Source organism: Anabrus simplex, chromosome 2, assembly GCF_040414725.1.
Source record: "Anabrus simplex isolate iqAnaSimp1 chromosome 2, ASM4041472v1, whole genome shotgun sequence".
NCBI classification, from domain to species: domain Eukaryota; kingdom Metazoa; phylum Arthropoda; class Insecta; order Orthoptera; family Tettigoniidae; genus Anabrus; species Anabrus simplex.
This window is the reverse complement of record NC_090266.1, coordinates 672621295-672636303: the sequence shown is the minus strand read 5'-3', so window position 1 is coordinate 672636303 and position 15009 is coordinate 672621295. Positions and strand designations below refer to the sequence as shown.

The following is a 15009-nucleotide window of genomic DNA, read 5'->3' as shown; positions in this document are numbered from 1 at the left end:
CTGCAGCAACAATTAAGAATGAACTTAACAACATCAGCCATCATCTGACCTGATAAAGATGAAAAGTAGTTCTTACCTGAAATTTGTTTGTCAGGCAATGGTGGGATTGGTATCAAACTAAACTTCTCTTCTAGTCTTTCATGTAACCAATCAAAATGTTTATATCTTCGAGACACTTGGATATTGTTAAACTGAAACAAAAGGTTCCACTAAAGTTCACAGGAGACATGTATGATGATTCTGAAAGGACACACTGAATAATAATAATAATAATAATAATAATAATAATAATAATAATAATAATAATAATAATAATAACAATAATAACAACAAAAGACATGTCTTTCTTAACATCAGAATAGCAAATGGGATCAATATCAACCCTACATTTACATGGCTTTGTTCAGCAATGTGCCTAGTTTCATGCATTTTCCTGAAAATATCACAAATTTTTTGTAACACAATCTACCTACGAACATGTTGTTGTTGATGATGATGATGATGATGATACATTCCGTTTGATATCACAGTTCTTGTAGCAACAAAAGGAAAGGGCTAGGAGTACATTAAGGTACAGCCTCAGCATTTGCCTGGTATGATAATCGGAAAAAAAACTGAAAACCATCTTCAGGGCTGCCGACAATGGTGTTCAAACCCAGTGTCTCCCAGATGCAAGCTGACAGCTATGTGAGCAAACCATGCAGTCACTCCCTTGGTCTAAGTTTGTGTATTTTACCTTTCACATGCTATGACTTTTAGCAACCAGAACTAGTTTGCTACACATATTCAAATATTTTTGATCATTTAGTCTCCTGTTTTAATGTTACATAATATATCATATCAAACTGTACCTCATTAAACAGCAAAAGAAGATTGAATCTTCCCAATCATATTTTAATAATGTTCCACAAAAATAAAATACAATAATTTATATTTTGGACAGTCAAATATAGGTATAATACAAGCAATATATTACACTAGACACGTTATCTAAGAGGACTTACAGGGGTAAGGACAAAAGAGATGGATATACAGTAGATTAATAATGTACCGTGATGGCCATGGGTTGAAACATGTTTTAGGTATACAACTTAAATTGTGAAAAAGAAGCTAATGTTTTAATCACTTATTAAGATCAAGTTTCAAGCCATATAAAATGGACTTAGTTAATAAGCATCTTATAGTATGCTTCACGAAGGACTGGATAGTTGCACTATTCAAGGTTCAAATCCTCTGGACAACAGTAACAGTATTCAGAATGTGTAGTTTCTCCAATTTTTCCACACTCGCTCCAGGAAAATTATGTGATAGCACCATAATTCAGGTCCAAAATCACCTATATCAATCCTAGACCAAACAGTTACAGTTGCATTAACTACCACAGATACCACACACAGGTACTGTACCAGTGCTTTATGGTGTAGATACCATGGGTAAAGTCCTAGTGAACAGAAAATGGGCAAAGCAGCGTGCTCTAGTGAAAGGTTCTAATAGCCGACATAGAAGTGAGCATCTCAAGATACATTCTGAATCTGGCCCTCCTTATGCTTAGACTGTAATAATATCCAATTAAATAGTTATCAGTAAACCATAAAGATTTAAATGCTCACTATGATTTACATATAAGCAAGGTCAGCATCTTGATTCGTAGATATTCACCAGCTACGCCAAGCCTCAGATCTAAGGGAGTCCTATTTTCATGTCAGACCAGGACTCCTTGAGAATGTTCAAGCAAAAAACTGACAATTGATGGGTTGCCATCAATATCAATAGGGTATCTGAAAGGAATGAAATATAGGCTGAGTTAACAGGCAGGATAGAATTTGAAAGGATAGTGAAAATTGGGGCTTGGATAATTATGTGATTAATTACTTTTTATTTAACTAAATGTGTTTAATTATGTACATACTTTAGCATATTCATAATTAAATACATATTCTGGCATATTTATTCATAAGTACATATTTCCTATATACGGCAGCATGTTATATTTCTCAAATGGCTCCTGCCCACATTTTCGATCCTTGGCATTTCTAGCAATTGGCTCCTCTATTTCCTCAGTGCATCCGTCTCTGTATTCTATTTTAAGACAGGAATTCCTTTGCCATTAAGGACAACAGGGGGCTAGAACAGTCAAGAGTCTTTTTAACCCACATTTGCCTCCCTACTAGTTCTTAAGTACCAGGAAATTTTACCTGAAGTTATAGTGGTTTGCCAAACTTGCAAGACATAGACTGACAGTGTGAAGTTCTCATTTCAATGAATACAATGCATCCCAAAAGTGTGAAGTGTGTTACTTTGAACCATTTTGTGCAGGAGTTTGCAGACTTTTAAAAAGTGATGAAACATCTGTGAGAAACCTATAGTTACAGACGTGCGTTCAAAAGTTATGCAACAATAATATTGTTATTGGCTGTATGTCCCACTAACTACTTTAACGGTTTTCGGAGACGCTAAGGTGCCGGAATTAAGTCCCGCAGGAGTTCGTTTAAGTGCCAGTAAATCTGCATATTTGAGCCCCTTCAAATATCACCAGACTGAGCCAGGATCGAACCTGCTGAGTTGGGGTCAGGAAGCCAACGCCCTCAACTGTCTGAGCCACTCAGCTCGGCAGTTATGCAATATACAGCAACAGCAAAACAAATGAAATTTCCATGTTGTCAATCTTATGTTAATTTTAAGGACATTTCCTCTTAAGCATTACTTTGTCAATTTTATATATTTTTCATCTAAACAGTGTTATGTGGCTGAAGATGTTGATAAAATATGAAACATGTACCACTTTTAACCATTAAATTGCCTTAAGCAATCATTGTATCGACTAGGTGGAAAATAATAAATACTTAATTGTGAATAGCTAAAGAAGTCGAAGCAACGTTTGCTTCCGAAAGACAAGATGTGAGATGTGGTCCAGCAAACTGCCAGTACTCCCAAGATATTTGTCAAGCATTTCTTGTGGCTGATATACCACTTAATAAACTGCAGCATCCAATGCTACGTGAAACATGAGAAGTATGACAAACTTCCTCTCCATGACGAGACAACACAGTGCAAGTACTATTTACCAAAATTTTACTCTGAGACAGTCCAGAGAATTTGTGGTGAAACTAGTGACAACAGAGTATGGATTACAACAGACAAAATGAATGACACTACTGACCATTACGTAAGCAATGTCATAGTCGGTGTGTTAACATTCGATCCACAACAGTCATTTTTATTGATAATGGTTCATTTTGAGAAAATTAACAGTCATACACTAGCTAAAGCTTTTAATGATGCCGTTGTGCTTGTGTGGCCTAATGACATCGGATATGATAAAGTGCATCTATTAGAGACGTCACACCTTACGTGATTAAAGCATGCCAAGAGTTGAAATTCCTGTATAGCACAAAGATTCAATTAACTTGTTTAGTGCACGGTATGCACCATGTTGCTAAAACTGTAAGGAGTATTTTTCCAAATGTGAACAGAGTAACGGCATCCGTGATGAAAGTCTTCACTAAAGCACCTAGCCGGGTGAGTTTATTCAAACAGTGTGCTGCTACCTCCACAACCAGTATGCACCAGGTGAGGTACTTGGCTGGATGCGATGCGCTATTATATGAATAGTTTTGAGCTTATAAAATCAGTTCTCGAAGAGCTAAACAAAGATGATGCTGTGTGCATTAATGAGTCTTTGGAACCTTTGTCTGTGAAGGGAGTTCAAGACTTTTTATATATTAACCCTCATAGAGTCAGGGGTAGGGTAAGCATCAGCCCTTTAAATTGCCAAAGCCAATCAGGTTGGCCTTTAAAAATCCAGTCTGAAGTTGCTAGCACCAATTACATCAGCTGGCTTAAAATTCTATGATATACATAATTTTGTGGCCACCTATAGTGATGTGCATACATTTGTGACAACCTATAGTGAAGAGGCTACAAGTTTTCATGTGCCTGACCTTGCTTTGGCAGTTTTATGAGGGTGTTCTAGCTTTCACCAAAGTTGTTTCCTATGTTAAGAAATACTGGTCAGTAAGAGATTGCTCATAGGAGTGGAAGGATATGTGAAAGCAAAATGGCAAGTGGGTCTCACATTATTATTTTTAAGTGGGTGTTGATGATAATAAATTAATGGAGTATTTGGAGCACTAGCCAGCCCGTGGTGTAGGGGTAGCGTGTCTGCTTCTTACCCGGAGGCCCAGGGTTCCATTCCTGCCAGGTCAGAGATTTTTATGTTAATTTGAGGGATGGTTCGAGGTCAACTTAGCCTATGTGATTACAAGAGAGATGGCGGCTCCAGTTTAGAAAGCCAAGAATAATGCTCTAGAGGATTTGTAGTGCCGACCACATGACACCTCATAATCTGCAGGCCTTCGGGCTGAGCAGCAGTCACTTCGTAGGCCATGGCCTTTTGGGTCTACTGTGCCATGAGTTTAAAAAATGTTATTTGGAGCAGTGCAAATTTAACGTGAATGATTTGATATTGGATAGCGATAGAGAATTTAGTTCCGAGAGTAGTAACATAATTATACCCGACATGCCCCCTTGATCACTACAGCTAAAGAAGAGACATTTATTTGTTTCTAAAGGCACTAAAGCTACCATTAATGTGGTGGTAGATGAAACTAGTGATGACTATGATGATGTCTCTGGAGAACTATTTATGGAATTTTCTCCCAATGAACCTGACAACATTCCTCAACTTCCCGCCTCCCTCATGGAACTTCCTGGACCTTAACATGCCCCTCCATCTGATTTTCCATCCATATCATACTTCAATGTATTTTTCACTTTCTCTGTGCTAAAACTTACAGCCAAAGAGACCAAACTTTACACTGACCAAGTCCTTACATGTAATGAGCTGTCACCTAATTCCTGATCTTGAAGTTGGAGACGCACCACAATTAATGAAATAAAGGCATTCATTCCTGTCATTCTGAATATGGGACTGATAAGAAAGCCTACCACTCTTTGCTACTGGAATACTGCAGACCACTTCATTACCCCTTGGTTTGATTAAATGTTTTCAAGGAATAGGTTTCAGCTTTTTTAAATGTTTTTATTTAGTTGACAATAGTAAGTTTTCTTCATAACGGCTCTCCAAACCATGATCCCGGTGCTCTATACCAGCCTCTTGTAGACCATGCTAATAGGCTATTTAGACTTTGTTATAATCCTCACCAGCAACCATCTATAGATGAAAGTTTAGTTGAAACTAAATGCTATTCACAACTACTCCAGTATATGCTGAATAAGCACCATCGCAAGTGGGGGATATTATTTTGGATTTTCTGTAATGCAGTTAGTAGTATTGTGTTGGATTTTTTAATATACTAATTAGCAAAATTCATTCAAGACAAAAACGTAATTGAAAAATAATGGACTGGCCTACAATGTAGTGATGAAACAAAGGAAATTATTTTATTTTCACATTTACGCAGATAATTATTTTGCATCAATCCCCCTTGCAAAACATGTATATTCTGTTGGAACATTTATTACCTGCACTATACGAAGAAACAGGAAGGAACTGCCAGATGCTTTGAAATAAACCATTCAAATTAGTTTGTAATAAATATTTAACAGGGGTCAATTTTGTTAGCAGGGACTAAAGAGAAAAAGTCTCAGAAAAGTCAGGTGGTGCTTGTAAGTACATGTGGAGCTGCAATAGAAACAGAAGTGACTGCAACTACTAGAAAAAGGAATCAACCAAAGAAAAACTTAATGTAATCTTGGATTATAATCATTATATGGGAGGCACTGATATAAATGACATGGTAACATACTTTCATTTAGAGCAACATAGGAAGAATGATTCCAGAAGCAGAAAGAAAATTACGTTCAGAGAGGATGAAACAGTATTGGGCTGACAAAATGAAGAAAAACCTCCATAAACCTGACTAAGTAGCCTATGTTGGCTAAAGAATTAAAATAAGTAAATAATAAAAAGAAGGAAAATAACAAGATAATTTTACTCACTGATAAAATTGGCTTATATGTGCTGATATATGCCAAATACCAGCAATAAGTTTCCTATTTGCAGACTACATAGAATGAACAATTTATCCTGAGTTATATAAGAAAATTAAAGCCTTTTAATAATTGATATTATAGTTGTTGATGTTCTCATTTTCGGCTTCGGTGTCTATTTGAAAAGAGCGTTTGCAATACAACAGAATGTATGTACTGATAGACAGTTTATTTCTGAACAGAATAATTATTCTGAATGAGAAGAATGAGAAGAATAACAATCCAAATATATGTCACTAGAAAAAAGAAGGAAAATAACAAGACAATTTGTGTGTGTGCTAGTTGCTTTACGTCGCACCGACACAGATAGGTCTTATGGCGACGATGGGACAGGGAAGGGCTAGGAGTGGGAAGGAAGCGGCCGTGGCCTTAATTAAGGTACAGCCCCAGCATTTGCCTGGTGTGAAAATGGGAAACCACGGAAAACCATTTTCAGGGCTGCCGACAGTGGGGTTCGAACCTACTATCTCCCGAATACTGGATACTGTCCGCACTTAAGCGACTGCAGCTATCGAGCTCGGTACAAGACAATTTTACTCAGCAAAACTTGAGCTAAAGGCTTATCACCAGATATATTATGTTGTTTTATGTTGTACATAGTTTTTGACCACTGTTCAAGCACTTACAGGTATGATTGTATATTTGCACTAATAGATAACCTAACACTTATCTCTAACACTAACAGGAACTTTACACTCAATAATATAGTGGTCTAACACAATTTAAAACAAAATCTGTTGAGTATTTTGTTGATATAGGTCTAGCTTTAAATACGTCTTGTTTATTTAGGGCACTTGCAAAGAGCTGTACATTTAGTACGCAGGCCTTTATCGCACTTGACACACTCAGTTCGCAACCTCTTCCTCTGTTGTGGAGAGCTACATGCAATGCACCATCTTTCTAATTTACCTGACAACAGTTTTATGCCACTCACTCACTCACTCACTCACTGGCCAAAGGACCGCAAAAGGTTAAGGTCGGGACTCCTCTTCTTCTATGGCTCTACAGTTCATTGTGAACCCTGGCCTCTTCAACAATCTTCCGCCATTTATCTTGATCCAACGCTAAAACTTTCCAATTCCTTTAGCCCATTTCCCAAAGATCTTCAGTAACTCCATTCATCCATCCATCTGGTTCTCGGTCGACCTTGTCCTCTCTGTCCCCCTGGATTTCCATTTAATATCTTTTTAGGTACTTCTGTATCACTCATCCATGCTACATGCCTGGCCCACCTCAGTCTGGCTGATTTCACTATTCTTCTAATAGGTGGGTCTTTATAAATGTTGTACAATTCATGATTGTACCTCCTCCATGTTCCTTTTTCACAGATTGGGCCGATGATTCTTCGAAGTATCTTTCTTTCGAAGGCATCCAGCATTCCAGTACCTTTGCTGTTAATGGCAAAGTTTCCGAGGCATATGTAAGCATAAGTCTTATAAGTGTTTTATAAATGGTTAATTTATTGGTACGGGTCTAGAGCCTTGAGGAGAGAAGCCTTGTTTGAGCAAAATAGGCCCTATTGGCTGCTATTAATCTCCGTTTAATTTCATGAGAGGTATCATTTGAGTAGGTGACTGTCGATCCCAGATATTTAAACTTCTAAACTCTCTCAAAGGTGTAATTGCCCACGGTTATTGAGAGTGGCATGTTCTCCTTACGTGCTTTCCCGGCAGCCATATATTTAGTTTTCTGTTGGTTGATGTTCAGTCCCATTTTCCTACTGGCCTGTTCAAGGGCGATGAATGTCTCTTGCACTGCGTTTCGAGTTCTTGCCACTATATATCATTGGCATAAGCAAGTATCTTCACTGATCTATAGAAAATTGTTCCCCTATTCAGGAGGTTTGCATCTCTCATCACCTTCTCCAAGGCAACATTAAAAAGGAGACGTGCCAGCGTGTCTCCCTGCCGTACCCCATTTTGAATATTTAATGTCTCGGACATCATTCCTCCCGTTCTTATACGACTTCGTGTCCCACTCATTGTCATTCTACCAGCCTTACCAATTTTCCAGGAATTCCCAGTTCAATCATAGCATGGTACAATTGCTCTCTGTCTATACTGTCATATGCTCCTTTGTAATCAATGAAGAGGTGATGCGTGCGAATCTCAAATTCTATTGTCTTCTCTAAAATTTGCCTTAAGGTGAAAATCTGATCTATAGTGGACTTTCCTGGGATAAATCCACACTGATAAATCCCAGTCTCTCTCTGAACAATTGGGAGAAGACGGTCAAATAGAATGTTGGAGAATACTTTATATCCCAATTCCTCTATAACTATCACGCTCAAGCTGATCCCCTTTCTTATATATACGACATATAATTCCTTCTTCCCATTGCTGAGGCATTTTCTCCTCATCCCATACTGAAGTAGCTATTTTTAGGAAAGTCCATTCCAATTCATTGCCACCTTGCTTGAGCAGTTCCGCTGGAATATAATCTGTTCCTGTTGCCTTGTTATTCTTCAATTTCTTGATGGCAGTTATCACCTTCTTGTTCACTCTTTGACTGAGAGGTCGTTTCCGACAGTTTGGTCTCATCTTATCACTGTTGCTTTCTTAGCACCACCCGGGGGACACGTGTACGGCAGTGTAGTGGTTAAACCTACGGACGTGAAGCAACGTGCAAATGGGGTTGGACTAGGTCTGCAGATTGTGATTGTGGTGCCTCTGCTCAGTCAATCCACCACATTGTTGCTGACTGCCCAATTCGAGCTTTCAAAGGAACGCTAATGGACATTCACCACACATCGGATGAAGCAGTGGATTGGGTCAAAATGCTAGACCTAGACTTATAGTATTGTACGGACTTGTGACTACGCACATTTACCCTGAACTATATATATATACATGTGTGTACATAGATTCATCATACGATAAATAAATAAATATAAATAGTTATCACCTCTTCTAAAGTCGGTGGACCGATATTTTCGTCAGGGTCATTTTCTCCTTGCGCATCAATTGAATGTCTTGTTATCATTCTGAAATTCAGGAGTCTATCAAAATGTCGCCGCCATATTTCACATATCTCTTTCCCCTCGCTAACAATTTTTCCTGTTTCATCCTTTAACAGACTAGTTTTGCCACAGAAGGGTTTTGTTGCAGCATTTACCTCTCTGTAAAATTTCCTCACCCATTTTGATTTCTCAGAAGATCCATTTCTTCGATATTTTCCTTCATCAACTCTCTTTTTTTCCTCTGATGGATCATCTTTTCAATCCTCCATTTATCTTTATAGGCTTCCTTCATTCTTCTTGTACAATTTGACTGTAATGGCCTTCTGTATGACATGTTCTCTTCTGTTGATATTTCACACTCAGTGTCAAACCAAGGAGATCTTTTATATCTTGTTTCAGTTCCCAGTGTTTCATTTGCTGCCGTCTCCACTGCGTTTTTAATAATTTCCCACTGTTGCTCAATGTCGTTGCATTCTTCAGTATTTTGAAGGATCTGTATTGTCCTCTCCTGGTATTGTTTTCTAACTTCAGATGATTCTAGAGCTGTTATGTTGTATTTTGGTGTGTTGGTTCGGATTCCTTTGAATGCACTGGAGATCCTGGCCCTAATTTGCGCACGTACTAGGAAGGGGTCTGAGTCTATATTTGGGTATCTGAGACTCCTCACATCCAAGAGATCTGATTTGTGCCTTGCATCTATCAACACAGGATCAATCTGGTTGACTATGTTTCCATCTAGCGATGTCCATGTTCCTTTATGTATGTCTTTGTGTACGAAAAATGAGGAGCCCACAACCATATTTCTAGATGTTGCAAATAATATAAGTCTCGTTCCATTATCATTACTTACAGTATGTTTGCTGTGGGGACCAACTGTTGGCTTATATATCTGTTCCCTTCCCACCTGAGCATTTAAATCACCAGCAACTATTTTAATGTCATGTCCTGGGCAACCATCATATGTTCATTCCAAAAGTTCATAGAACAATTCTTTCTCTTCTTCCTCAGATTCTTCTGTTGGTGCATGGGCATTAATTATAGAGTAATTAAAGAATTTACCCTTTATCCTGAGTACTGACATTCTTGGACTAATAGGTGTAAACCAAATTACAACGTGCTTTAGCTGGTGGTGTACCAAAAATCCTGTGCCGAACTCATGCTCCTCCTTGCTACAGCTATAGAATATACTAGCTTCTCGCTTTTCTAGAATTCCACTTCCAGTCCACCTTACTTCTTGTAGAGCTATGATACTCTGCTTCAGCTTCATTGTTTGGTTGAGTAGCACCTTCAGGGCTCCTGGCGATACAAAGATCTCACATCCGACTTACGCTTTATCATTTCTTTTCTTTCTTTCATGCACTGCTGGTCGATTATCATTGTCCTTTTCCATGCCAAGTTTGTCTCCATTGATCAGTCCGGGTTTCTTTCGTTGAAGTTCCTCAACTTGACCTTTTTTACAGAGCGGGGTGTCAGCCCTACGTCCAACCTCTTCCAGAAGACGGGTAATTTTTAATCAGGGTTTTCTTCCCTTAGCCTTTGGAGAACCAACCCCACATACTACAGGGCAGCAGCATCTTCAGCATAGCCCCGTAACCTGCCACTTTTCAGGGTTCCTGCTGGGCCTTCACAGCTACCGAAGCGGTCACGGGGCACACACAATCCCCACTGTACATCACCCCACCAGGCAATCCCTTACTTTATGACGTTGCCCATCTCCCATGACGTGGACAAGGGGTTGGACTTATGGAAGACAAGGTCGGGACTCACTGCTGCTCATTCCATCTCTTGAATGTCCCGTTCTCGCAAGAGAGCTCTGGTGATGCATGCTACATGAGCCCTGGCATTGTCATGCATGAGTACGAATTCAGGGCCAATACCGTATGCAGCAACCAACACATGCTGTAGCAGTATCGGCTCGGTGTATCCCGCACGGACGACGATAAGATCTGTACGGCCATTAATACTGATGCCATCTCACACTATCACGGAACCTTATCCAAATCGCTCGCCTTCCTGGACAACATTAAGCATGTACTGCTCACCATGGCGTCTCCATACACGTTGACGTCCATCACGCTGTGTCAGGGGAAATCTGGACTCGTCTGTGAACAACACAGGTCTCCATTGGCGAAGTTGCCAGTTGATGTAGGTACGGGCAAACAGAAGGCGAGTTGCGTAATGTTGCTGCATTAAACGGGACACTTGAACTGGGCGTCTGGGTCATAAGGACACTTCTCTTAACCTGTTCCTTACTGTCTGGTCAGACAACATGACTCCAGTGACCCTCATGAAGTATTGTTGCAGTTCTCTGTCAGTTGCTGAACGATGCTGCAGATATCGGTCATCCTGTGGGGTTGTCATGCGTCCACGACCTTGTCCAACCCTCCTTGTGAATTGGCTTGTCTCATTGTAGTGATTCCATAAGCTTTGAATAACTGACGGAGACACACTGAGATCCACAGCAACATGACGAAAAGTCCATCCTTCCTGGATCAGAGTGATGGCCATGGCGACTTGAATCTCGTTAAGATGTCTCATGGGATGTGCTGGTTGATGTAAGTGTTCAAAATGACCGCAGTAGTCTGTGTACCTCACGACGACACACTAATCACTTTGTTTTGAGGGGTCACCTGAAATTTTAATGCATGGCTACGCCAACAGATGGAGTATAACTTCGATTTGACATACCCTGAGTAGCTAAGGTCTCAAGGTATGCTGTATGACCATTGGAACCCCATCCACCAAATTAACGTTCACATACCAGACGTTACAAAACACGTTCCCCTAATTTTTATGAACTGTGTAGAATTCTGTTCAGAAACATATTCTTCATCATTACATAAATCCTGTTGTACTGTAAGTGATTGATTTCAAAATGGATATTGAGACAGAAAATGCAAAAATGTTTTCTTTTCCTGAAAACAAAAATTAACAACTACAACGTCAAGAATAAAATATGCACCAGCAACCTCATCCAATGTGAAGAGAAGCTTTATGAGACAAACTATTTTACTTGAAAATGACTGAACTTTCATTTTGAAAACTTGAAAATGCTGCTTGTTGTGCATTGTAGTGCTAAATTGTAGAAATAAACTTAGACCTGTGTAATGTATTTTTTTCTTTTGTATTAGGAATGACAAAGAGGGTGTACTTTTCTTGTTAAACATGGCTTCATTTGTGAAGTCAAAGGAAAATGCCCCAGTATAAGAAGTTTCGTCTATGGTATCAATTGGCATACGTAAAGGGGTTTTCTTTTACATTATTTTGTTCTAGACATTGACAGCTCGTGAAATTACTGGTATGTACTTTGTGTATTTGTTACCTGAATATTATGAAATCCTGTGTATTTGTTTTACATACGTTGCATATGAAAATACTGTTGTAGTCATCATCTTCCATTTCCCTTGTACCTTTATGGCACCTCTCCATCTTCCTCTATCCAACCACCAACGTTCCTTCTTAACTGTGATCCAATCCAGGTTTCTTCTACACTAGTGTCCAAAAGTTAAGCATAAGTTACGAGAAAGCAGGGCAACAGGAAACAGACCGCAAATTGCACGACATATGCACTTACCAACCTTACCTGTTCGCTCTGTATAGGAATGGAGTGTCCCCTGCTTTGACTAGCAGCGTAACCGCCAGGTAAACACAGCCAGTGCCTGCACCCCATATTCCCTCAGTCATGTCTGCCGTTATAGTGTGCGGAGTGTAGCCTCGTGGTGAACGTGACAGCATAATGGCACAACAATGCCATTTAGACCCTGTTTTGCAGGGTAGAATACTCTGCCACCTGGAAGCAGGCCAGACACAGACCGAAGTCGCCGTATCCTTGAAGGTGCTACAAAGTGTCATTTCCAGGCGTTGGAACGATTTCGAGACACAGGAGATGTTACTGTACAGACAAGAAATGTGTTCCACCTATCAATACTTATTTATTGTATTATTGTAAATAAGGATTATTGATAGGTGGAACACATTTCTTGTCTGTACAGTGAATCCAATCAATATGGAAAATGAAACTTATAAATAATAAAACAGGAGATGTTAGTCGTAGGCCAGTACCAGGTCAACCAAGGGTAAGCACCCCACAGCAGGACCGATATCTGGCCTTAACCAACCGATGAAATCGGAGTGCACCTGCAAGACAACTGTCGGCGGAGCTTGCAGCCGTCTCAGGGGTTGCCGTTTCCTGGCAAACTGTGTACCGGAGGCTCAGAACAGCAGGGCTGTTTGCCCAGCGGTGTGCGTCCAGCTCACTCCAGCACAGAGATGGGCCCGTTTACTGAGGAGCCGTCAACATCGAAACTGGACCATGAATGAATGGAGGCATGTGCTCTTCACAGATGAATCCCACTTCAGTTTGCACAACGATTCCTGTCGCACATTAATCTGGAGAGAACGGGTAGCCAATACAGCCACAGGAACATCATGGAACGGGACCAGTATGGTGGTGGTGGTGGCGTCATGGTGTGGGGCGGCATCATGCCAAATAGCTGTACGGACCTGCACATCTTTATGGGTGGTCCGAGGAACACTTAACGCTCGGAGATACATGGATGAGGTACTGAGACCACATGTTCTACTCTTCAGAGGTGCGGTTGGTCTAGACTTCCTCTTAATGGACGATAATGCCCAACCGCACCGCGCTGCTCTGGTGGATGAATTTCTGGTTGGGGAAGACATTCATCGCATGGACTGGCCAGCGAGGTCTGCGGATCTGAATCCTATAGAACATGCCTAGGATGCATTGGGAAGGTGAATTGCATCCCGTCAGCCTCCACCAAGGACCCTCCAAGACCTTCGCATTGCCCTTTCGGAGAAATGGGATCGACTGCCAAAAGAGCTCTTGGACCATCTGATAGAGAGCAAGCCACACAGCTGCGAAGCACGTGTGGCCATTAGGGGTAACCACACACCCTATTAACAGCATATTTTGTTGTGGAAGACATTGCCAGGTTTTGTTAGTTGTCAAAGATGTACCTTAGCTGACATTTCTGTCAGGCGGTATGGCCTCGTTTAGTGATTATGCTTAACTTTTGGACACTAGTGTAATTATACTTTTCTTCGTTTTCAACCACCTTACTTCATTTTACTACACACTTTCTGTAACGGGATACATTTGTGAATATGCCAAAGGTGCAGAAAGTTTAATAAATCATTGATTTATAAACGTACAAATATTCCAATTTACCAAAGAGTTGCCTGTATGTGGTACGTGCCTTGAACGATCCATTAGCTCTTAACTGCAACTTTGTTCATCAAAATATGTGTATAGAAGGCAGACGGCTATTTGGAAACTCCTGAGCATACCATCTAAGAGGTCCAGTTGCATTCCGACCAGATTCTCCAGAGATTAGAATTATGTATGTGTGTTCGTTGTTGCTGAACACATGAGCCAGTCGGTATGTTGACAGCAACTATAACACTGCTGAACCAAATACCACCCTACTACTGTGTGTTCGAAAACAAGGTTTACCAATGCAAGGCGATGCATTCGATATGCAGCTCTGCGGAACATGCAGCGAGCAGTCGTCCGGTTGTTATCTCTTCGCATTCTGATGTAAACGGCCTAAGGCACAAATACCATTTAGAGAATCAGTTATCACACATCCCATTCATCATTAGTGCATGTGGGACACATAAGTAGAAAATACGGTGTTGGCGGGCCACTTAGTACAGTTCCCTCTAAATTTGAAGACACCGTTATGGTACTCGAACCATCTTTTCGCAACTATCACTCACTGTTTCAGGACACTTCTAAATTTTTCTCCACTTTTTAACTATTTCTTCAGCCTTTCAGCAGTTTGAAATGCTACTTTCTTGCAGTGTGAGCCTAGAAGCGCACCACCCTTAGTTAATGAGCAACTTTCAAAAGGGAACAGCCCCTTGGAAATGGCATTCCTAATCAGCCTTTGGAACATCAAAGTCACTGCAGTGTGCAACTTCTCCAAGGCCTGAGGCCTAAGTCAAAACCTAACAAAATGGTTTAGAAGGGCATCGCATACTGAGATGCAACCAGAATAAGCCATATTCCGCAA

The 15009-nt window shown here is 40.3% G+C and overlaps 1 protein-coding gene across 5 annotated transcripts in view; it reads right to left on the bottom strand.

The window, feature by feature from the left end:
• SH3PX1 (sorting nexin 33-like protein SH3PX1) overlaps window positions 1-15009 on the bottom strand; it is a 328612-nt gene that overhangs the window by 131591 nt on the left and 182012 nt on the right. For all 5 annotated transcript variants that reach the window (XM_067141233.2, XM_067141236.2, XM_067141234.2 and 2 more), the window contains exon 7: window positions 77-191. In XM_067141233.2, coding sequence (XP_066997334.2) covers window positions 77-191 — 115 coding nt within the window. The remainder of the gene's footprint in view (window positions 1-76; window positions 192-15009) is intronic.